This window comes from Carassius auratus, chromosome 41, assembly GCF_003368295.1.
Source record: "Carassius auratus strain Wakin chromosome 41, ASM336829v1, whole genome shotgun sequence".
Classification (NCBI taxonomy): domain Eukaryota; kingdom Metazoa; phylum Chordata; class Actinopteri; order Cypriniformes; family Cyprinidae; genus Carassius; species Carassius auratus.
Genome location: NC_039283.1, coordinates 13,080,979 through 13,104,971, shown reverse-complemented (window position 1 = coordinate 13,104,971; position 23,993 = coordinate 13,080,979). Strand labels below are relative to the sequence as shown.

General features: G+C 35.3%; 1 protein-coding gene across 2 annotated transcripts in view; it reads right to left on the bottom strand.

The window, feature by feature from the left end:
• The window catches only part of LOC113060110 (serine/threonine-protein kinase ULK4), a 213,504-nt gene that overhangs the window by 85,443 nt on the left and 104,068 nt on the right, over positions 1 to 23,993 (bottom strand). For both annotated transcript variants that reach the window (XM_026228945.1, XM_026228946.1), the window contains exons 28-31: positions 23,141 to 23,192; positions 20,235 to 20,409; positions 17,962 to 18,054; positions 2,130 to 2,178 (exon numbers count right to left, since the gene is read on the bottom strand). In XM_026228945.1, coding sequence (XP_026084730.1) covers positions 2,130 to 2,178; positions 17,962 to 18,054; positions 20,235 to 20,409; positions 23,141 to 23,192 — 369 coding nt within the window. The remainder of the gene's footprint in view (positions 1 to 2,129; positions 2,179 to 17,961; positions 18,055 to 20,234; positions 20,410 to 23,140; positions 23,193 to 23,993) is intronic.

Below are 23,993 nucleotides of genomic sequence, written 5' to 3'. Positions count from 1 at the left end.
CCCACTTATGCTTATGCAAACAAAAGTGCAACATCCTTATATTTATTTGTTACCCCTCCATCCTAGTACATCCCTGCATCTTTTTCAATCCTATTCCATTATCATTTATAGCACAATTGTTTATACACTTATTTATTTGACTACCTTTCTTTTTTTTTTTTTTTTTTTTTTTTTTTTGTCTGTGTGTTGGTGTCTCTGTGTACTGGAAGCTTATGTCACTAAAACAAATTCCTTGTATGCGCAAACATACTTGGCAATAAAGCTCTTTCTGATTCTGAATCTTCATAGGTTTTCTTGTATACAGACTTTTGCATGTACACAAGAAAGGGATTTTTTTTTTTTTTTTGCATGATTACGGATTACATTTTCTAGTTTAACATACTAGAACATTTCCTTTGTGCATTAATGCCATTTTACTTTGAAGAAAATGAGAGCTTGGATGCACATGGATTAATAGAGATGTATTTGCTAAAAATTAGGCTTTCCTTAGAGTAGTACCTGTAATATCAAGGCCAAATGTCTAATTTAACGCATCCTCTGTGGCGGCAGATTAACCATGACAAGAAATAGGCTGATGGCACAATTCAGCTGTGTGCATTGTTTTATTTGACAAGTTCAATGGTCTATGAAAAGACTGTAACTATATATAACTTTTTTGCAAAGATGCCTAAAAAACATACAAATTTTTGTATGACACATTTATTTTCATTACATGTATCATTTCCTATTATAGAAAACTAAATAGGGGCAGAAATATGGAAATGCTAATTGTGACGAGTGGGGCGGGGCCGAGAGATGTGGGAACGAGCGAGGCCGGTAGAGTGATTGGGAAATCCGCGACACCTGCGCCCCACCACCGGTCTTGAGTCCCACAGAGGAGATGGAAGGATATAAAACTGGAGCGACGGACGAGTGAAGGACGAGAGAGGACCAGGCCTGGGCCATATTTTATTCTTTTGGTTTTTATTTATGCGCTGTTTTGTGTTTATTTTGAATTATTAAAATGTTATTGGATTGTCCGCCGGTTCCCGCCTCCTCCTTCCGGATGATTAGGAAGTTTTTATTATTACACTAATATTTTTCCATAATCTGCTTTCTTTTTTCCAAACTTTTCCAGACATGAAAATTGCTTAAATCAAATTCCATTCTTCTCCAAGCTGCGTAAGAACCCTGGAAATCTCTGTCATCATGTTTCAAACTTGAAATTTACGATTATTATTATTATTTATTTATTTAGTAAAGTCAAAGACATCTCATTTCACATCACTCGCTGATGCTTTTATGCAGTTGTATTTCATGTAATGATGGTTAAAAAAGTATGTGGACTAAAATCTCCTTTTAACATTTGCTTTGCTGACAGCCACTGTGTGTGTCAATGCATAGTGTAAGCTGAATGTACATTTCCTCCTCGTGTGCAAATAATACTCTATATATTTGATTATTGTTACATTTAACTAACATTTTGAATCAGAATTAAATAAACATTTCAAATACACTTCAAACCTTTGGGGTCAGTACCACAAGAATACATTAAATTAAAAGTCACAGTAAAGTGTTTCAAAACTTTTGATTGGCAGTTTTATTTGTCGGTTTGAAAAGGAAATGTATTAGAACTTTTATTGTTAAATTTAATTAACTGCTTTAAACATTAATTTATGCAGTGAATATATATTTATTAATATTTCATTATCTTCTATTTCTTACAAAAACTTATCCTATGGTTTTAAAAGGCTTGGACTGCAGCACACTAGTTACAAAAAAATTAAAAAGAACTGCGAGAAGATGCTTCCAAATAAGTAAAAAAAAAAAAATACATTTACAGTGTAAAGGTTTAGAGTCAGTAAATGACCAAGTTCATTTTGAGTGAATTATGTCTTTAAAATGACCAAAACAGTTATGGTCCATCTAGGACTGATATAATTCCACCAATCTATTCCTTTGTCTTAAATACTTTGATGCATTTCTGCAACATGGCTAATGTCTCCAACGTAATGTTTTCTGATTTTCATAAAGCTTATAATTTTCTGGTAATTCCATTATTTATCGAAGTCAGAGTAGAAACCCCAAGCAAATAAATGAATCAAGCAAACAGACAGTGAGGAAACCAGAAGATTCAGAAGCACACTTACCTCTATGACTTGAAAGACAGCAGGCAGGAGACGGCTCTCTCTAACAAGCCTGTTGGGGGAAACACACACAAATACACATTTAGCTTGTGACACACACATTTACTTCATGGCACTAGACCCACGTTTCATCTTCATTAGTGCGACACTTGTGCGTGCATTTGGGTTTTGGCACTGAAAAAGACCGCTGAGGTGTGAACGCTCCATCGTGCCAAGATCAGTCAGCTGGGAAAATGACCTTTGACTAATCCAGTGACGAGTGAAAAAGAAAGAGAAATAATGCTGATGAAAGGATGGAAGAGTGAAAGATTGATGGAGGGAAAAAGTCAGATGGAAAACACAACAATGTATCAAGAGTGAGAAACAGAGGGCCTGTGTGTACAAACCTAGTGAGCTGCCTACCTAGACAGCATTTTTGGGAATCACAGAATAAGATTATTAGATTATAATGCTCAAACATTCAGTCAAGAGAGAAGCTCTACTAGGCTCACATTTTAAACATGATTATGATGCCCGGAAAAGCTGTGGTTGCCAGAAATTTACTGTAAAATAAATAAATAAATAAATAAACAAACAGCAACGCTACTACAATGCTACTGAGAAATGTAGTTAAACTACTAGCATCACTGCTTGTAGCGAGGCTACTGTCTATCACTGACCATAGGTTAATCAAGTTACAAGAATGAATATGGCTGCTATTGCCGAGACTAGTTACTGATGTTTCCCATCAGTTGGTAAACACTGCCATCTTCACACTTGTCCATAATAAGCAGCTACAGAGAGAACTAGCTATTATTAGCTAGATGTAGTTGATCTACCTTCAAAAATCTCCAGGACACTTCACTCCATATGACTAGTAAGCCAGTTCTCAAATAACTATTATGATGATTTTTGTTCTACACGCTCAAATGATAGAAGTTCTTGCGATGTCCAATCTATTAAGACTGTCTGTTCCATGAATAGTGAGGTCAAAATATAAATTGAATGTAGGATCTAGAGAAAATCTTATCGTGATTAAACCAGAAAAATCTAAAGTAAATGAACAAAAACAACATGTTTGGGCTCATAAATATTAGATCACTCACACCCAAAGCAGTTATTGTAAATGAAATGATAACAGATAATAGTTTTGATATACTCTGCTTGACTGAAACCTGGCTAAAACTAAATGATTATATTGGTCTAAATGAGTCTACTCCACCAAACTACTGTTATAAGCATGAGCCCCGTCAGACTGGTCGTGGCAGAGGTGTTGCAACAATATATAGTGATATTCTCAATGTTACCCAGAAAACAGAATACAGGTTTAACTCATTTGAAATACTTTTGCTTAATGTTACACTGTCAGATATGCAAAAGAAATCGAATGTATCTCTTGCTCTGGCTACTGTGTATAGACCACCATGGCCGTATACGGAATTCTTGAATGAATTTGCAGATTTCCTCTCAGACCTTCTGGCTACAGTTGATAAGGTGCTAATCATGGGAGATTTTAATATTCATGATAATACAAATGATGCATTAGGACTTGTGTTTACTGACCTAATAAACTCTTTTGGAGTCAAGCAGAATGTCACCGGGCCCACTCATCATTTTAATAAAACACTAGATTTAATTATATCGCATGGAATTGATCTTACTGATATAGATATCGTACATCAAAGTGATGATGTTACAGATAATTTCGTTGTATCGTGCATGCTGAGTATCACTGATATTAACTATATGGCTCAGAATTACCGTCTGGGACGAACTATTGTTCCAGCCACCAAAGACAGATTCTCAAATAACCTGCTTGATGTATCTCAACTGCTATTTGTACCCAAAAATACACATGAACTAGACGAAATGACTGACAACATGGGCACTATTTTCTCTAATACATTGGAAGCTGCTGCCCCCATCAAGGTTAAAGAAAAGCGTACTGTGCCATGGTATAACAGTAATACTCACTCTCTCAAGAAAGGAACGCATAGTCTTGAACACAAATGGAGAAAAACTAACTTGGAATTTTTTTGAATTGCATGGAAAAACAGTATGTCCAGCTATAGATGGGCTCTAAAAAAAACACCAGGGCGGAGCATATCCACAAACTCATTGAAAATAACCGAAACAATCCAAGGTTTTTATTTAGCACAGTGGCTAAATTAACAAATAACCAGACGCCACCTGATTCAAATATTCCATCAACGTTTAATAATAATGAATAGTAAGGCCCCACCATAGCACAGAAACTGCACTTGTTAAAATTACAAATGACCGGCTTCTTGCGTCAGATCAAGGCTGCATCTCATTGCTAGTTTTACTTTATCTTAGTGCTGTATTTGACACCATAGATCATGACATACTCATAGATTGCAAAATTATACAGGTATTCAAGAGCAGGCTCTAAGATGGTTTAGATCCTACCTGTCTGATCGCTACCATTTTGTTTATTTAAATGGGGAGTCATCGCATTTATCACCAGTAAAATATGGAGTGCCACAAGGATCCGTCCTAGGTCCCCTTCTTTTTTCAATATACATGTTGCCCCTTGGTGATATTATTAGAAAATACGGGATTAGTTTCCACTCTTATGCTGATGATACTCAGCTATATATCTCAACGAGACCAGATTAAACTTCCAAATTATCTAAGCTAACAGAGTGTGTTAAAAATGTAAAAGAATGGATGACCAATAATTTTCTCCTATTAAATTCAGATAAGACAGAGATATTAATTACTGGACCAAAAAAACTGTACACAGAATCTTGTAGATTACAATTTGCAATTCAAAAATCTGGGTGTTATATTAGACAGCAACTTGTCTTTTGAAAATCATATTTCCCATGTTACAAAAACTGCATTCTTCCATCTTAGAAACATCACCAAGCTAAAAAACATGTTACCTGTTTCTGATGCAGAAAAGCTAGTTCATGCAGTAATGACCTCTAGACTGGACTATTGTAATGCACTTTTAGGTGGTTGTCCTGCATCTTCAATAACCAAGCTACAGGTAGTCCAAAATGCAGCAGCTAGAGTCCTTACCAAGTCAAGAAAATATGATCATATTATCCCAATTATTTTACAGTCTCTGCACTGGCTACCTATTAAGTTCTGTATCAGTTACAAATTATCATTACTTACCCAAAAGGCCCTAAATGGTTTAGCTCCTGTGTACCTAACTAGCCTTATACCACATTACAATCCATCACGCACCCTAAGGTCTCAAAACGCTGAACTTTCGGTAGTTCCTAGGATAGCAAAGTCCACTAAAGGAGGTAGAGCTTTTTCACATTTGGCTCCCAAACTCTGGAATAGACTTCCTGATAATGTTTGGGGTTCAGACACACTCTCTCTGTTTAAATCTAGATTAAAAACGCATCTTTTTCGCCAAACATTCGAATAATGCATCTCTTAAATTGTGACTGCAGTTGCATCTGATTGAATGTGCATTCTTATTCTTTAGCTTGGGTTAAACTAATTAATTTTACTTTGTTGGAACAGCAGCTATGCCAATGGTGTCTCTATTTGTTTCACTGTTTTGCCACGGGATTTACATCCTGTGGTAACTAGGATATACACAAGCTCCAGTCTGGATCCAGAACACCTGAGAAAAGATGCCGACACCTCAGAGAACCCCAGATGATGCTAACCATGAATCAACAAACAGAACTAACAAATATTGCTACAAGTGTGATTGCATCATATAATAATTGCTGTTAATAATGTTCATTGTCTGGCTGACTACGTCTTGTATTAAATTTTCAGAAAAATCATGTCATATGCACACAAACTGACAGTCATCACTTAGAAGCTACTACTAAATATTGTAGAAACGCAACTTTCTGTAAAGTTGTTTTGTAATGATTTGTATCGTAAAAAGCGCTATACAAATAAACTTGAATTGAAAAATATTTGTTATTTTCAATTATAGCCATTGTTTTTTTAGGAGAAGGTACTAAAAAGGTGCCCGTGAAATTATATATATATATATATATATATATATATATATATATATATATATATATATATATATATATATATATATATATATATACATATACATATACATATATATATAGGTATATATTTTTTGACAATCTAAAAATGCTGAAGTATGAGGTGTAGGTAGAGGGGAAAGGGGATAGAAAATACAGTTTTTACTGTATAAAAACCATTACGTCCCATAATGGGAAGTCCCCATAATGACAGGAATGCCAGAGTAAGTCTTTATTTTTTATTGTCACTTTTGATCAATTGACTCTTCGCAAAGACCTGCCCCCTTTAGTTATTGTTGCTATTTCTGACAAACCATGAAACAAAGTATCACACGGTGTATACACCGGATGAGACAGTTGTTGCGACACAACAGCTAAAGTTTGTCTACACTGGACGCGGAAAAGCGACCGTTGCAAATCATTTGAATTTTGTGTCAGTTCGTCATAGATAGAAAAAGGCAGCAGTTTACTGTCAGGGGCTTGTTGACAAATTACAGTTTAAGTCACTTCCTTGTCGGCTTCACAAGAGAGAGCGGGATGTTGCCGCTAGGTCACACCGCATCAAGTTTAGACAGCATCACTGATTATAATGGGTTCTATAGTATTGAACCAGTGTCAACTTTAAAATGTATTCATTTTTTAAGAAATGCAAATAAATACCATTTCGGCTGCTCTTAATATGTTGTGACAGATCGCAATTTCTCCTCCGTTAAAGCAGCACATGAACCGATCAGCATCCTTGACTGGTACACAAAAAATGAATCAGAAGGACATCAATACACACCATTCAAGTTCATGTCCAGTGATGTTAATCCACTCTCCGGGTCTGGTTTGTTTGCCAGACAAATGGGCAGTGCAGAATGCCTCCTCTGCCAGGTCGCCAAGGTAACTAGTTACAGTAACTACAACATGTACCTCTGGGGTCTTTTGACTGGTCCACTGTTTTGGAACTGACATTGATGAGAAGTGCTGCATGTAAAAGTTGAAATTCCTTTAACTTGACACAGCATCTAAAAAACACAGAGCTTGTGCGAGATGCTCTAAAAGATGTGAGACACAATTGGCAATGGGTCATACATATCAGTCTAGCGCTTTAGATAGAAAGCAACAGAAAAGTAGTGCATTGGAACACAAAAACACATTCTATGTGAATGGCCCCTTCCTGAATAAAAAAAAAAAAACTAAACAAAAAAAAAAACAAAAAAAACATGTGTACTCCTAAAAGTTAGGTACATTATTTTTTATTATTATTAAATAATATTATAATATTATTAAATAATAAAATTTATGAATATGGCTAATTGATCAAATCTTGAAATGAATATCAATTTATATAGCAATTTCCTGTAAAAAACTAAATTTGCCAAACCAATTCATGTGCTATTAAAATATTCTTTGGAATTGTAATTTTTTTTATTATTATTACTGATTTATAATAAAGTAAATACAAAAGCTGAGCTAGAAAAGCTTTCACATGAGCATTCAGAACTTAATGTGTTTATCAGTGTGCATAAACCATTCAGCCTCGGATCCGAGACCATAAATTTAAACTATTCAATATACCTGTAACAGATTACCTGCCGTAAACAACATTAATTAATTCACAATAGCATCATGAATATACAGTCACTCACGGTACAAAGAGTCCATTGACAGTGACGCACATCGAGCAATCAGTACGCTCAAGTGTGCCCTTTCTGCAGTCTGTTTATTCAGAACAGTCAATGATCTCTCATCTGTCTGCGCCCTCCTTCCCAACAAACATCATTATCCCTACAATTACCAACAAAACACAAGAACCAATACAAAGCACACATGCTCTGGGTACAACGGAGTAAGCAGGAATAATGAATAGGACCATTTTATCATGACACAACTGAGAGAGAGAGAAGGAGAGAGAGAGAGAGAGAGAGAGAGAGAGAGAGAGAGAGAGAAGGAGAAGGAGAGAGAGAGAGAGAGAGAGAGAGAGACAGACAGATGGTGGCCTTTTCTCACTGAAGGCTTACTCGTGTCTGGTATGTACTCCATTAGGTCTTTAATAAGCAAGCAGCCCAGTGACTAGGACCACTCATCCATCTTTCTGAATGACGAGCGTTTGCAGAGGTAAATGGGGTCAACTGGGTGGGTGAAAAAATATTGAACTTTTCACTTACACGGCTTTCAGACCAACCCGGTTATTAGCCCACTTGCACAGTCCTCAGGCAAAGTAGCAGGTGTCCAGAGGCACAGTTTTTCACCACTGGGATAAAGTGATCGTGGGCCACATAATGGACTGTGTTTCAAAACTGTGGGTGAATGTCATGCAATCTGTCAAAAACATATCTGGATAATTTTTGACCCCAAAATCTGAAGGAATAATTAAAATAAATAGATAAAAATATAAATAAATAAATTAATAAATAAATAAACAAACAACACAACACTTCACACTCTTTTATGTAATTTGCCTGCTGACTATGTCCAACAGTTGACCAGCATGCAGACTACCACAGGAAAATTGTCAGTTTTGTCTAATATTTTGTCAGGTCATGAACATTCTTTGTCCACTACATTTCAAATGATACATATTGTGTTTGACAGCATACTGAATAAAGATGGTGATGGAAATGACATTCTGAACATTTTTTTAATAAAATATCAAACTGAAATAACTCTTGCTAAGGTAAATTACATAAGTTAAAATTGTACGTATAATTTAAAGACAAATAAAAAAATTAATACCTTTTTGCATAATACAAAAATGCATCTTAAGCATGTTTTTCACTATACACCTTTTACACTTTTGTCTCCACAGTATACAAGTAGGCCTACACTTACAGAATGTTGATTGTAGGAAATGGTGTTACAGATGAGGGGCAGCTTTTTTTTAAATTAATTAAATAATTTATTTTGACACAAATGTTCAAAGAGTTCATTATTTTCACTATTATTTAGTTTATGAGGCATTTATATATATAAAAACATTAAAAGTCTGAGATAAAACAATCAGAGCTTGAACAATTTTTATGGAGCCGAATATGATACTGATATTATAAAAAAAAAAAAAAAAAAAAAAAGGCTGATACTGATATATTGTCCGATATTCTTTGTCCAAACTTTTAACTGGTACTATTTTTAGAATACAGTATATATATATATATATATATATATATATATATATATATATATATATATATATATATATATATATATAAAATTTTCAGCTTAGTTTTTATTATACATTTAACTGCTATTATTTAAATATCCAATCTGTTATTTATTATTTGTAACACTGCGTTGCAATGTGCTTTATATGACATTAGCGATGTAATTTACACTATTTAACTTTAATTTGATATATATATATTTTTTAATAAGATTTATGTATTTTTTTTTTTTTTATAAAAGATCAAAAGGATTAACAATGAAGATTAATTTTCACAGCCTTCTTTGATCATATTTACCAAGGGTGCAGATATTTTTGGCCATGACCATATATAACGATATATCGGCGACAGGTTCATATCGGCCGATAATAATGAACAATATGATATATTGGTTGGGCTCTAAAACAAAGGACAAAAATCTATCCATACATAATGGGCATTTGGAAAAAAAATGCATGTCATCTCTTTTGAGAAAAAAAAAACAATCAAAATAACTGTAAATAACATGACAACTAGCATGAAAATGCCTAAAGCCATGATATCACATTCCAAAAAAAAAAAAAAAAAAAACTTCTGATTGAAAACATCGGCTTAAATTCTTAAAGCAAATCAATGAATGCATACATTTTTTGACGGCAACTAAGAATCATTTTAATGGTTCTAAGCAGCATTTTCATGGAAAGGGGGAGTGCCGAGATTGGCATCTCCAAAGGTAAATGTCAGCCAAAGACACTAAATCATCTAATAAGAGAATGTATGCACATAATCTTTACACTTGCAGGCAACCTTTGCATCTGATCCTCAATCAGTAAGTAAGGGAGAGGTGCTACATGTGGTCCTTGATTCCCCCTCACTCTCTCAAAATGGCATGCACAGCCATGACATTTACTGGCGCCATCGGCACTTCTGGGCCCGAGCAACTATAACAGTCGTCGTAGGGTGTGATTTCCCATGGTTCAACTCTTGAGATTTTCGTTGTTTCTGGAGTACTAACAAATAGATCTATTACATAGATTCCAGACACAGAAACCATCCACCCATCCATCTGTGTCTCGTCCATTCAGTGGATGTACAATGTTGTCATGGGCCAGTGTTTGTAGCCAGAAGCAACTGCTATGCCCACACATCCTTTTCAGTCCTGAGCCACCCACATAAACAGTGCTGAAAGAATAATAGCCAGTCACACATACAAACAAATTGTGACAACTTCCACATGCCTGAACACCATGGACCACAGACAGCTCCCACACACCACACGTCCTGTTCAATATCCCACTGAAAGGTAGAGTTTCAACCCTTCACAGCAGCACAAGCAAAGACACCTCCACTGGTGAAAGACACCACCTCATCAGCACAGAACATGATAATAATAATAAAAATATATATAATAATAATTTTGCAGCCATTTGATCTGTATTTAACCCTCTGGAGTCGATTCCACACGTATAACACGTTGAGGCATTTTTTCTCCTGATAACCTCCGAAAAGAACTTAAATTACACTTTCAGTTTTGATCGTACAGATAAGAGCAATACATCAATCGAATCTGTAAAGGGTCTACTTTTTTGTATACAGACATAACAACAAAACGTTGTGGCATTTATAAATAAAGATAACAAACAAGGTGTGCTATCTGCATTTGCCTTTGTCTGCGGTGATCTTCATTTACAAACACGTCATTAAATTGAACGAAGAGACATGAGAGATATATCTATAGAAAGCTTGACATGTCTACTTTGAAACTAAACAAGTGCTGCCAAAAACAAATATTCTGTGATAAAGTAATCCATATGAAAAACACTATGTCCATTTTTCACGTCTCCCTTCATTATCTTCTAATGCCCCCGTGCTGAACGCGCTATTCAGATTATAATGTTTCACTGAAGCGTGCGGCTTGAATACGACCACACAACAGAAAACAAAGCAGCGAGACCGTTCAAGTTTTTTTTTTTTTTTATTTTACTGTTTGCTTCACGATGAGAGGAATACGACATATTTCACCCCGAAAAAGATGTGATGTGGATTAACTCAGGATTTGAGATTTGGATTCCTCAGAAAAAAGAATGAAGCAACTTTATTCAGCAGAGTTCATAAACATGAGTAAGTCTCTTTTTATTTATTTATATACTTGTACTAGTTTTCACATAATGTGTAAATTTTATCTAGTTAGACTTTTTCCAAACTATAATTCCTGACTAAATCGTATAATCAAGTGGAAAGTTTCAATAACAATATACACTATACTATACCATACAAAAGCTTGATAATATATAATAAATTAAAAAATAATATAAATGTAACAAATAAATGTAATTGTAAGAAATGTAACAAATAAATGTAAATGTAAGAAATGTAACAAACAATGCTGTCCTTTCAATTTATCCCCCCAAAAAACCTGAAAAAATATTCTCCGTTCTTTTCAACATTAATAATAATAATAATAAGTAAAAAAAAATAAAAATAATAATAATAATAATAACAATACATGTTTTTTGTAGAAAATCAGATTGTTAAAAGGATTTCTGAAGAATTGTTTGACTGGAGTAATGATGCATATAATTCAGTTTTGAAAATCAGCTTTGATTGTTCCCAATAAAACTGTTTATCTCAACTCGCAAGTGAATATTAAATTATGTTGTGGGATAATTAAATATATTCTAAATAAACTAAAAACATAAAATTATATACATTTATTTTGTCCTCACATTCTTTCTTGTAACTCCTCCCTCTCAGACAAACAGCTGACTGAATGGCTCATTATGCGCTCATTATGCGGGCCTTTGTTTCTCAGGTGTAAATCACAATGATATTCATGATAGTTAACGCCTTCTCGCATATGACTTTTACCAGCAAAAAGGGTCTTGGAAAATTTAAATTAATATATTGTTTTCTGTGAGTAAACAAGATGATGTTCACATAATTTAGAAACAAAAATTCTAGGCTACAAGCTCCAGTTCTCAAAAGTCCCGGGAAACCAATGTTCTGTATGTGTTTTTATTTTCTTATTCAAGTGATTTAACATTTTTAGTTTTTCACTAACCACACATAACATTTTCTTTTTTCTCAAAAAACACAAATCATGTACATACCATGCTGCCTCACAGTCATTATTATAGCTCAGTTTGTGCTGATTACAGTGATATTAGACTTCAGCCATTTAGATGTGTAATACAAAAAAAGCACAAAGGTCAGGGCATGACAAAACTTCTCCAGGCCCCCAAAAATACGCTTAGACCTCAGAGGGTTAAAGGCACAATACATTTTTAAGATATATTTAAAACAATATGAATAAGATTTACATAATATCCAAAACAGCTTGCACAGTGTTATATATTTTTTGCAAGGTCGTGCACGTTATCCCAAAAGTTCCCAAGGATTTGTAAATCCCGAAAATTTGCGGACCCATATAAGTACTACCTACTTTTTTAAATGGGAGTTAGCAAAATCTGACAGGGTAGCAGAGATCGACAGAACACCGACCCGGAAAGTGCAGTGAGAGTACAGGCCAGCGGGGGAAGGGGGACAACGCCAGAAGAAGTGATTCGCTGTCTGCATCTGCAATCGTGGGTCTTGTTTGGTGAGGACTATAATGCAGAGATCACAAACACATCCGAATTAAATCAGTACTCCCAGGACACGTGCCCACCCATCCACATCGACCACATGGACTGGTGGAAAACCAACGACCACAAATACCCCCGACTGGTAAAATTAGCAAAGGCTTACTGTGTGTGATCCCGCGGACATCTGTGCCATCTGTGTTTCTTTGCGGCAGGGACTGTGAACAGATTGCCCTCCCATCTTCCCGAGCATGTGGACATGCTCATTTTTTTAAATAAAAATATGTAATAGGTTAATGTTATAAATACAGACGTTAAAATGTAATGTCACATAAGTGCCGTCATTCAGGCCGTTCACAATATCTTTTAGTGCGTACGGTGTTTTAAGAATGATATTCTGTTTAGCGCATTATGCTTTTAAGACTAATATTCATGGCTGAATTAATCGGTTCTAATCTCAATTAATTTTGTAAACTTTTTTTTTATATGCTATTAATGCTCATGCTCATTTTTTAAAATAGAAATGTCCTAGGCTCCTACAGCCTTGTGAGCAGTTGATAATCGACGGACTGTTATGTTGATAAGTGGTGTCATTCAGTTGTTATATTAATATGTTTCAGAATCATACAACCATTAATTATTAGTTAAACCAGATATTATGTTGCTTCTCAAATTTCTACATGTAAGTACAGCCGAAATCACAGCAGCAGCTATTGTCTTTATCTTATGTGTATGTTGATTTCATCAGACGACAGCTCGATTTACAAATCAGGATTTTTGTGCAGATTATTCTTATGGGTCATGTTTCAGTTCATTATTTCATATTAATTTGGTTGTCTGACACCAGAAACAGTAAAATATAAATACAACGAAAACTGTTTTAATGAGAATTTGGCTACATCAAAATACAGTATGTGGACACAGAGAGGCAAAATATAAAATAATAAATAATAAATGTAAAATTTTGCATCCTGCAAATAATGTAGCAGGCTTGTGTATGTATATTGCTCAGTGCAAAGAAAGAGAAGTAATGGGGGTAGTATTAATGGTATATTTAGAACAGATAAAAAAATGTGATTAAGCTGTCATGATTTAACTAAACATGATTTAACTCAATCCAATCAAAAAACAAATCACCAATAAATATTTTAACCGATTGACAGAGGGCTCGAAATTAACTTTTTTTACTTGGTAGCACTGGTGTAGCACCAGTCAAAATTTAGAAGCACCCACCAAAAATGAATGAGTATCACAACAACACATTATATATTAACAGATTTCATCTTTACATTCTTAACTTTATTGTAGATTTTAGACTGGTTAATATTAGTTGTCAGTCACCCAGTCACTGCTTTCTGCTGAAGGGCTGAAGAAAGAGAAAATGAAAAGAACACTGGCAGATTTCTTTGGTTAAACACAGAAAGAGAGCTCCTCTTTGGCAAGGATTAGGATGGTGTATGCAGTGTTAAAGGGGGGGTTGGTGAAATGCTATTTCATGCATACAGAGTTTTTTACACTGTTAAAGAGTTGGATTCCCATGCTAAACATGGATAAAGTTTCAAAAATTAAGTTGTACGTTTGAAGGAGTATTTTTGTTCCAAAAAAACCTCTTCCGTTTGTCACAAGTTTCGGAAATTTTTTTTCCGAGTATGGCTCTTTGTGACGTTAGATGGAGCGGAATTTCCTTATATGGGTCCTGAGGGGCACTTCTCCCGGAAGAGCACGTGCTCCTGTATAGCAGAGCACTGTGAGGCTGAGCACAGCCTGATCAGAGCGAGAGCGTCGCGAAAAGTCACAAAAGAAGTGTGTTTTTGGTTGCCAGGGCAAGACACCCTGCACAGATTACCAAAAGAGAAACAGCATTAAGGGACCAGTGGATGGAGTTTATTTTACAGAGCATCAACGGAGTTGTGCAAGTGTTTTTTTTGTTCCCTGCATTTCGGATTGCAAATCGCTTATTTTTAAGGATAATGCAGTCCCAACTAAAAAGGGTCACGATCGTGTGTTGGAACCACATGCGGTGAGTAAAACTGCTTCAAATATCTCTGTGTTGTTAACTTAGCTATCGGCGCGTAAGCACATCAAGTAAACAACATGCGATGTTGTCATCAAACTGCACGTTCCACATGTACAGCTTAAAAAAAAAAAAAAAGACGACATAAAGTGGAACTTAGTCATTTTCCAAAACCACTAAGCAAATATATACAGTTTCAGTACATACCACATAGCATACCGCCTTTGCTGATGCTGCTCTTGTTAAATTTCAGCCTCTGGATCTGTCACAGCAACCTAAAAGCCTACTGGCGCTCGTGATTCTTTAGCTCCGCCCACACGTCACGCCTCTAGGCGCTCGTGTTTTCCGGGAAAAATCGGTACAGACTATTTTCTCTTATAAATATAAAAAAATAAAGACTTTTTGGAGTTATGAAGGATGCAGTACTACTCTATAGGTACTCAAGATTAACAGTATATTGAGTGAAAACGAGCATTTCACCCCCCCCTTAAATTTTTACATTCAGCAAATGCTCGAGACGGCTGGCAGCTGGGGGTGTGTGATATTGACAAAAAATTATAGCTCAATATTTTCTAGGATTTTATCGATTACGATAATTAGACAATATTTTGCTAAGTTATTGTGCTGATCTTAAGGACTACCGTGGACAGCTGACTTTGATATTCTTCATGTTCTGTGTGGTGGTCAGTTCACAGCAGAGATAGAAACTAATTTTTCCAATATGTTTAAATAGATTTTTACCTTTTGGTCCTTTTTACAACTAAGCCATTTTTTTTTTTTTTTTTTATTATTATAATTTTTTTTTTTTTTTTAGGATAAAAAAGACACTTGGGTTGTTATCGAGCACATGAAATCAGTATCAACAAAATTCATCTTTGAATTTCTGAAGTGGCATTTAGATGCATTTACACACTGATCAATGCAATACATGAATGTATTTAACTTGCAGTTAAACGTGCATATATAGTTTTTATTAATATAAACATAAAACGTTGAATACTGCTATTTGAAATTATGTAAAAAAAAAATTATAATAATTTGAAATTATACTTTAAATGTGAAATTTAAAACCACCAGTATGTGGAAACAAGTCACTGTTAATAAGTGAGTCATTGCGAATGAACAGAGTTAAATAAACGTTGATTCATTAAGGAACGAAATGCTGTGATGTTGCTCAGATACGCAACCAGTGCTGTGGCTTTGTTTGGAATTATTTTTGTTATCAAAATGGAGCAAAAACAGGAAACATGGTGTCTAAAAAGTAAGTCTCTTAATATAAACTTCTTGTTTATTGAACTGTTGTATACATTCAATATCACCTTTGTAATCATGCTGGTTTTTGGACGGAAAAATTGCATTCTTCGTGTGATATTAACTATATGAAATAATACAAAGCCCCGATATCTTGAATTCTGTAATGCATTTTAAAAGACTGAATCATGCAGTGAAAAAAAAAATTCACTCTAAATGCGAATGTGCACTAGTCTAACCTACTAGACTTCATCAAGTCATGTATGCAATCACTCTCTGTAGAGAATATATATTATATATATATATATATATATATATATATATTATATATATATATATATAATATATATATATATATATATATATTCACTACATACATTTCTATGACTTTTTAACCCTTAAGGCGCCAGGGTTTTTTGAAAAAGATGCTATATTTTGACTTCAAGATTTCAAAAGCTTGTGGCTTGAAAGGGCTTAAAGATAGAAATCTACTGTCAATTAGAAAAATGTTTGGCATGATCGCATGTTTATGTCATTTCAAAAGCAATATTCCCCTTCAAGTCAGAATCGGAAACAACATTTGAACACATCCTTGAATTGATTATTGCATTTTTTCATATCTCCTTTACCTCACCTATGAAATGAAGCCAACAAAACAGGAGACTATTAATTTAATAGAAACACATAAGTTGTAAATCAAAGTAACAGTTGCCTCTTGAAGTACAAAAATATTCAGGAAATAATAGATATTGAATTTGCGACTTTGGCGCTTATAGGGTTAAGATCTTATTTCCATGACATTTCCAGTCTTTGGAAAGCTCAATTTGAGCAATTTCTGATATGTCCTTCAGTGACAAACTTTTTGAACTGTTCAAAAAGGAGTAAATAGTCAATTTAATTTTAGTCAATCAGACCATCATTGAGACACATTTCCTCCTTTTCGCTGAGAAAGAGACCATTAGGAGTTTGAACTAATCATACTGCTTAAATACTAGTTTCATTAAAAGCTTGATGTACTCTAGACATAAATTCTTAATACTGATAAAAATGAACACTTTATAGAAGCCATTTAACAACTCTCTTAACAGCAACATTTAATCTGCACAAAGCTAAAAGTGGCCAAAGTTTCTTGATAATTGGGAAAGTTTGAACTACTATCAAAACCAATAATAACAGAACGCCAATGATTAGCACGGAACCCGGCTAATGTCCCTCAATTGCAATCCCATCGCATTTTTAAGGACTTTATCAAGTGCTGGCAAACGCAATTTAATTTCACTATGTGAGTGGAAATAGCTCTTTGCAGTGTGTGTGTGTGTGTGGGGGGGGGGGGGGGTAACAACTCGTAACAGCCCACAGAGGAAAAGTGGTAAGAACAGGACAGGAAATGAAAGCAAAAACAGGTGAAAATTTTTGGAAATTAGAGGAGGATGGGCATCAGCCATCATATATGTGATCTACAGTTCCAAGCAAAGCTAAGATCCACAAGGGAGGCAGATTTAAAGCTTTCAATCATATTAACAAAAGACCTTATTATAGATTTCTATACTTTATAAATATATACAGTCAAGGTTATTATATTTATATTATTGTAGCAAAAAGCTGATTCTGTGGATGCAGTGAAAAAAAGTGTGTGTCATATCTCTGAAGTTCATTACTCCTCAGCATGACCTACTTTTAAAATCTCAGGATCAATAATCTAATAAGGTTGAGTACAGAAACACATAAGAAAGAAATGCCTCAAGACAATCTTGTGCCTGGTATCGCTGATACTATTAGGAGTGTATTTGTCCAAAACTTCTGCTGTGAAAATTCTTAGTATACGGTTCTTTAAGAACATAAACTCCCATAAAATGTGCGTGTATGAAGAGTGTAGCTGGTTACCTGCTGATGGGTGAGCTGTGCTCCGTGAGGGACACAAGCAGTTTGAGAGCATATACTGGTACAGGATCTGGCTCCAGGAGCAGAGTCTCATACCTGCAGAGAAGAAAAACAAAAAACAAAATAGCTACACAATATGTATGCAATTTGAAGTTAATTCGTGTCATAAAGAGGCTTCCAAACATTGTACCTTTTATATGTTGTTGACACTAGTGTTGCACAGTTCACCGATACTTCAAAAGTATCGCGATTCTCGGAAATTAAAAACGTCACGATTCCTAAATTTATTAGTATCGATAATTCAAAGAATGACCATGTTCCAGATTTGTAAGAGACGTATTTCATGTTGGTGTGTGCAACGCACGCTTCCAGTGCCTCCCTATGGACATCTGTGTTTTTTCTCATTCATTTCGTTCATAAACGAGATGTATCAGTTCATTCAACTCCTTCACGAATGAGAAGTGAAGGGCGGAATTCGTTCACTACATTGAACAAATCACAATGCTCCGTCACATCTTGAGTAACTCTTTGACAAGATGAAACAGTTCACAGAGCTGTTCACGAGCTGCACAACCGCTGCTTATAGCGCCGTGCTCGCGCGCACCTGCAGAGGGAGGAACTTCAGTGAACAAGAAATATGAGTCTAGTAGCAACGTATCTTCTGTGATGTCCCCGATGCACGGGTCGGGGTGGGTAAAGAAATTTTACTTTATTCGCGGGCTGGGGCGGGCCAAATAATTTCATAAAAGCGGGACCCGCGGGTTTGAAAAAAAACAGACTCGCGCATCACTAGGCTGCATGTACGAGCACAAGTTATACTGTGGCCACCGGTCCAAGACTTGTAGAAAAAGATGACGCTCATTAAAGCTCACTGGCTGAGTTTTCTCCTCTGAAAGAAAAGGTTGCACAATTGACAGAATAACTAACAATATCTGAGATATTGCTGCTTAATTTTATTTTATTTTATTTTTTAAACTTGAATGTCATTGCTTAAATTGATATTACCTATCTTTTGACATTTAATCTTCTGAGTTCAGAAACATTGTTTAATATAATCGCTGTTCATATTTTTATTCAAAGTTCAGAATCAAGATAAATTTATTACTCTTATGTTTCTTACGATAACTGAGATAATGCTGCTAAATTTATTCTTTACCTTGAATGTCATTCATTGCTCTATTTTATTTTTTATATTTTGATATTTAATATTTAGTTCAAATGTTTAATATATCTGCTGTCCATATGTTCATTTATTAGTGTGTTATATGATTAGAATGTTGTCCCCGGTTTTAAAATAAAGCACATCAATGATATTTGAGAGTGTATTTTCCCTTTTCAGGAAAAGTATCGAAAAAGCATCGAAATCGCAATTCTTGACTAGGTATCGGTATAAAAACAATAATTTTGGTATCGTGACAACACTAGTTGACACATTCTCTGAGAATAAGATTTCGGGATGATATTCGGGATGTTATTCGGGATTTTCACAAAAATTGTGTTGATATTTGTGGGATTTTTGTCGTGTTGCTTTGAAGTGAAAATTTACAAAAAATATACTGTCATTGAATGTATATATATCTCAAATTATTACTGAATTACTATTAAATGTTTTTACAATTTATCATCTTATTGTCTATTACTGTAATACTGCTTTTGAATTTTGTACAGTTTAAGAGACTATTGTCAACGTTGTATTCAGTCATTCATAATCACATTTAAAATATGTAAAATTGGAAAATGGTCTGCATAAAATTGTTATTATTATTATTATTGCATATAATTTGGAATTCACAATGAATTGCTCCAATATACTCAAATTGAATCAAATAATTCCCTATAGAAATTTCAATTACTTTTTGTTGACTTCATAAAACTCTAATAATTTCCCTTTTCCTAATATATCACAATGTCACAATGTTACAATTCCCAGATATAGATTCCAGCACCATGTATCTGCAAGCTATAAAATCCTTCTCTTTCCGGTTCATCCGAGTTTGATCCTAAACAGTGATACGCAATGAGCGACATTTTGTCAATGTTTCTATTTGTGCCAAACTCAATAAATATCACTGGTCCTAAATTGCTTTACGCACTGTTTATTAAGCAAGATATATATTTTGATCGACAGCTATTGTGTGCACAGACAAATTGCTCGTTGCTGGAAACTTCACATCACATCATGCCTGGTTAGGACACAATCTTAGTTTCAATAAATAGCGAGGATGGAGGAGTAAACTGAGAGAGCAGAATATAGGTAAGTGAGTGGTAAGTCTTACTGTGGCAGCAGGGCCTCAGAGATGAGCGTTAGCAAGCGAGTGTTGGAGGAGATGCCTTCACCTTCCCACTCCCATTCTCTCCCTCCATTTCTCTCTCTCTCTTCCACCTCGTCTTGGCTCAGCAGCAGCAGCGTGATCTCTGACAGCACACGCAAACTCACAATACGCCATTCCACTGGGACACACACACAGCAGAAAGGTTAGATATACACTTTCTCACATGCATGCAAAAAGCGAATATACGGTATGCACAAATATAAATATAATCACCATATCCATAACTCTTATTCAAAGAAAAGAGAGACGTTTTTTTCTCGTGATCTTAGAAACATTTTGTTCTAAAGGTTTATGCTCACAATGCTTAAAATGTATAGCAAATCCAAAATCTGGCTATCAATAAATGTGTTTAAATAAATATTAATAATTATATTATTATTAATAACTTTGGATAAACCCTTGGATTAATTTTTTTGATTAACACATTTTTTTGGATTTTGTATGTATATATATACACACACACATATATATATATACACATACATACATACATATATATACATATATATACATATATATATACACATATATATATATATACACATATATATATATATATATATATATATATATATATATATATATATATATATATATATATATACACACACACACATACATGTTAACACTTTAAGAGTTCATCCCACTATTTGATGTGAGCATAAGTATTGGAACAGCTGAATTTAAGGTGGATATAAAAGATTAAAAGCTGATATTTAGTTGCAGATCCCTTGCATGCAATTAGAGCAGTGTGCAGTGTGTTTTGGGTCATTGTCAATATGAAGTGCTTACTAATGAGTTTGGTGGCATTTTCTTGAATATTGGAAGCCAAAATGATTTTGTACCCTTCTAAATTCATTCTGTTACTGCCATCATGCATTAAGTCATCATTCAAATGAAGAGGTCCTGTTGTAGAGACAGCCATGCATGCCCATGCCATGACACCAACTCCACCAAGCTTTACAGATGAGGTTATATGCTTAGGATCATTTGCAGTTCCCTCTTTTCTCCACACTTTTGCTTTCCAATCACTTAGATAAAGGTTAAGCTTTGTCTTATCGGTCCATCAACTAAGTTCCAAAACTCTACTGGCTCACATTTGTGAAGAATCTTGCCTCTGCATTTTTGGTGCTGATCAGAGGTTTGCATCTTGCTGTGTAGTCTGTCATCAACAGTGTTTGGAAAAACGGCGTTTAAAAGAAAGGTGTTAGGTAACGACGTTATATTTTGAGTAATACGGTAATCTAACTAATTACTTTTCCCTTCGTTACAACGCCGTTAACGTTACTGAATGTTAACTGTGCGTTCACACCGCCGGCGTCGAGAGCATCAAAAATCGCTCTTGCCGCTCTGGTCACGACGCTGCAGAAAGATTTGAGAGCGCTCAGACGCTCTGACGTAGATCGAATACTTATTTTGTACTTAAAGTGGCCGCTAAGCAAACAAGCTTGTTGATCTCTTGCAGACTAACCCCAAGGAGGGTAACGTTATAAGTTAACCTCATTAAATATTGTTGTGGACCAAATATTAAGATCCTTTACTTAAAATGAACAAATCTCAGACACCTCCCTGACAGCAAGCAGTTTTAGTCCAGATCCGGCCCACATCTGGCCCGCATGGATTTAATGTGGGCCAGATGTGGGCCGGATCTGGGCCAACACTATGTTGCTGTCTGGGCTTGGTCAACGTATCACTTTTAATTTATTTTTTATGTCCCTGAACGCAAACAGGGACACCTCATAGATTATTGCAAACTTGAAACAGCAATAATCAACCTGTCCTCCATATGTGCTTGGGAACTAATGGTTAGGAGCTTAGTTAGTAGTTGACTTCTACATTCCGATTGGTTGCTGCACAACCGCGTCATAGCTCATTACCATAAAGTTACCTTGATTTCAACTCTCCTCGACGCTCTCAACGGCCAAGTCGCGCCATGCCGCTCCTCACCGCTACTCGACGCCGGCTTACATTGAAAATGAATGACTTCCGGCCGCTTTGATGCTCTCGACGCCGGCGGTGTGAACGCACAGTAAGAACACACCCCTGGCTCACACAGCGAGTGAGCAGGTGGGTTAATGACGAGATAAGCGATTATGATTGGATAAGGCAGAGTCATGTGTTTCATGGTAGCCAATCAGAGCCCGTGTTTTTACGCACATGCCGGCGCACGCGGCAGCGCCAGCGGCGCCAAAAACACACACACGCAACAGCTACACAGAGATTCGCAGCAGCAGCAGAAATGGCGAGTCAGGGGTAATCCGATGAAAAGTTGGCATTTTCAAGATAGAGATATAAGCACTACTTCAAATTCATAGTGGTCAAAGGCAAGAACGTGCATGTAATGTGTACATGTAATGTGTGACACTCATCTACAAAGCTAGTGGCCAAAAACACTTTTCTTACAAAGATAATACTTGAAGTGCAGGATAAAACTCTTGCTGTCTGTTGACATGCAATAAATATTATTGTTAGTTACTTTCCCTGGTAACGAGTTACTTTTATTATAGAGTAATTCAGTTACTAACTCAGTTACTTTTTGTAACAAGTAGTGAGTAACTAAACTAATTACTTGTTTAAAGTAACGTTCCCAACAGTGGTCATCAACTACTGTTTTTTTTTTTTTTTTTTTTTTTTTTTTCTCAGCCGAAACTCTAAAAGTGCTGATCTTCTTAGCTGGTAAAACATCTTTGTGTTGAATCACCCAATAATAAAATTTGACATTCTGTAGTTTTGTCTTATATTCATCTTTGAATCATATTTACAGATTTCTTGACTCCACAGTAAACAGAACAATTTTGTCTTTACTGTTCAAATACTTATGGAGGACATATGGATATTCACACACTCACCATTTTTACTGAAGGCCAGAGATGCCAGATGTGGTGCAATCAAATCCACAACCTTGGGGAAACAAAGAGAGAAGTGCATTATTGTAAAAGTGAGAAATCTCTCCTACATGTGCTTAGTCTCGCCAGACCACACACACACAGCGTGAGAGAAATTGAAACAGCTGGAAGCAGAAGACTGAGAGAGTGCTCTGAAGAGCTCCAATTTGCATGGAAATGTGATGTCAGCTCTGCCCTTTGATCATAGAAAGTGTGTTCCAACAAAAGGCCTTACGCCAGCTCTTTTGAATATTAGAATCAGGTTTTACGATTATTACCAACTACAATCAGCTGCATGGCAGCAAACGTTGTGGACAGGTGTCTTAATGTGGATAGCTGTGGGCATCTCCCAAATAAAGGATTTCGCTCTCTCTGATGAAAAGAAAACCAAAGTAACATATTGTAAAGGTTATCTATGAATTTTCCTCTTCTTGTCTCTTTTGTAAGACAGATTTTGTTTTTTTCAGCGAGCTGGAAGTATTGTACAGGTGCTTTGCTAAACCTGCGGCACATCTTTGATCTCTTGCCAGCTCCTTTGTCATGAGTGTCAGTATAATGGTAATTCTTTCTCTGTAGCTTAGATGATCTATGTTTGAACATTAGTATCAAGTGCGTTTTCTATCCAGACAGCCATTAATACGGGTAAACGACGTATAAGTGTCCTTGAGAAAGAAAAGGAAAATATTTGTAAAATCTAGTTAAACACATGTGCTTTGTTCTTAGAAATTACTTGTTCTATTCATGCTGGTTTCATGTGGTTTTGAAAAACTCATACTATTCAACTAAAATATACATTTAATGAAAATGTCAAACAAAT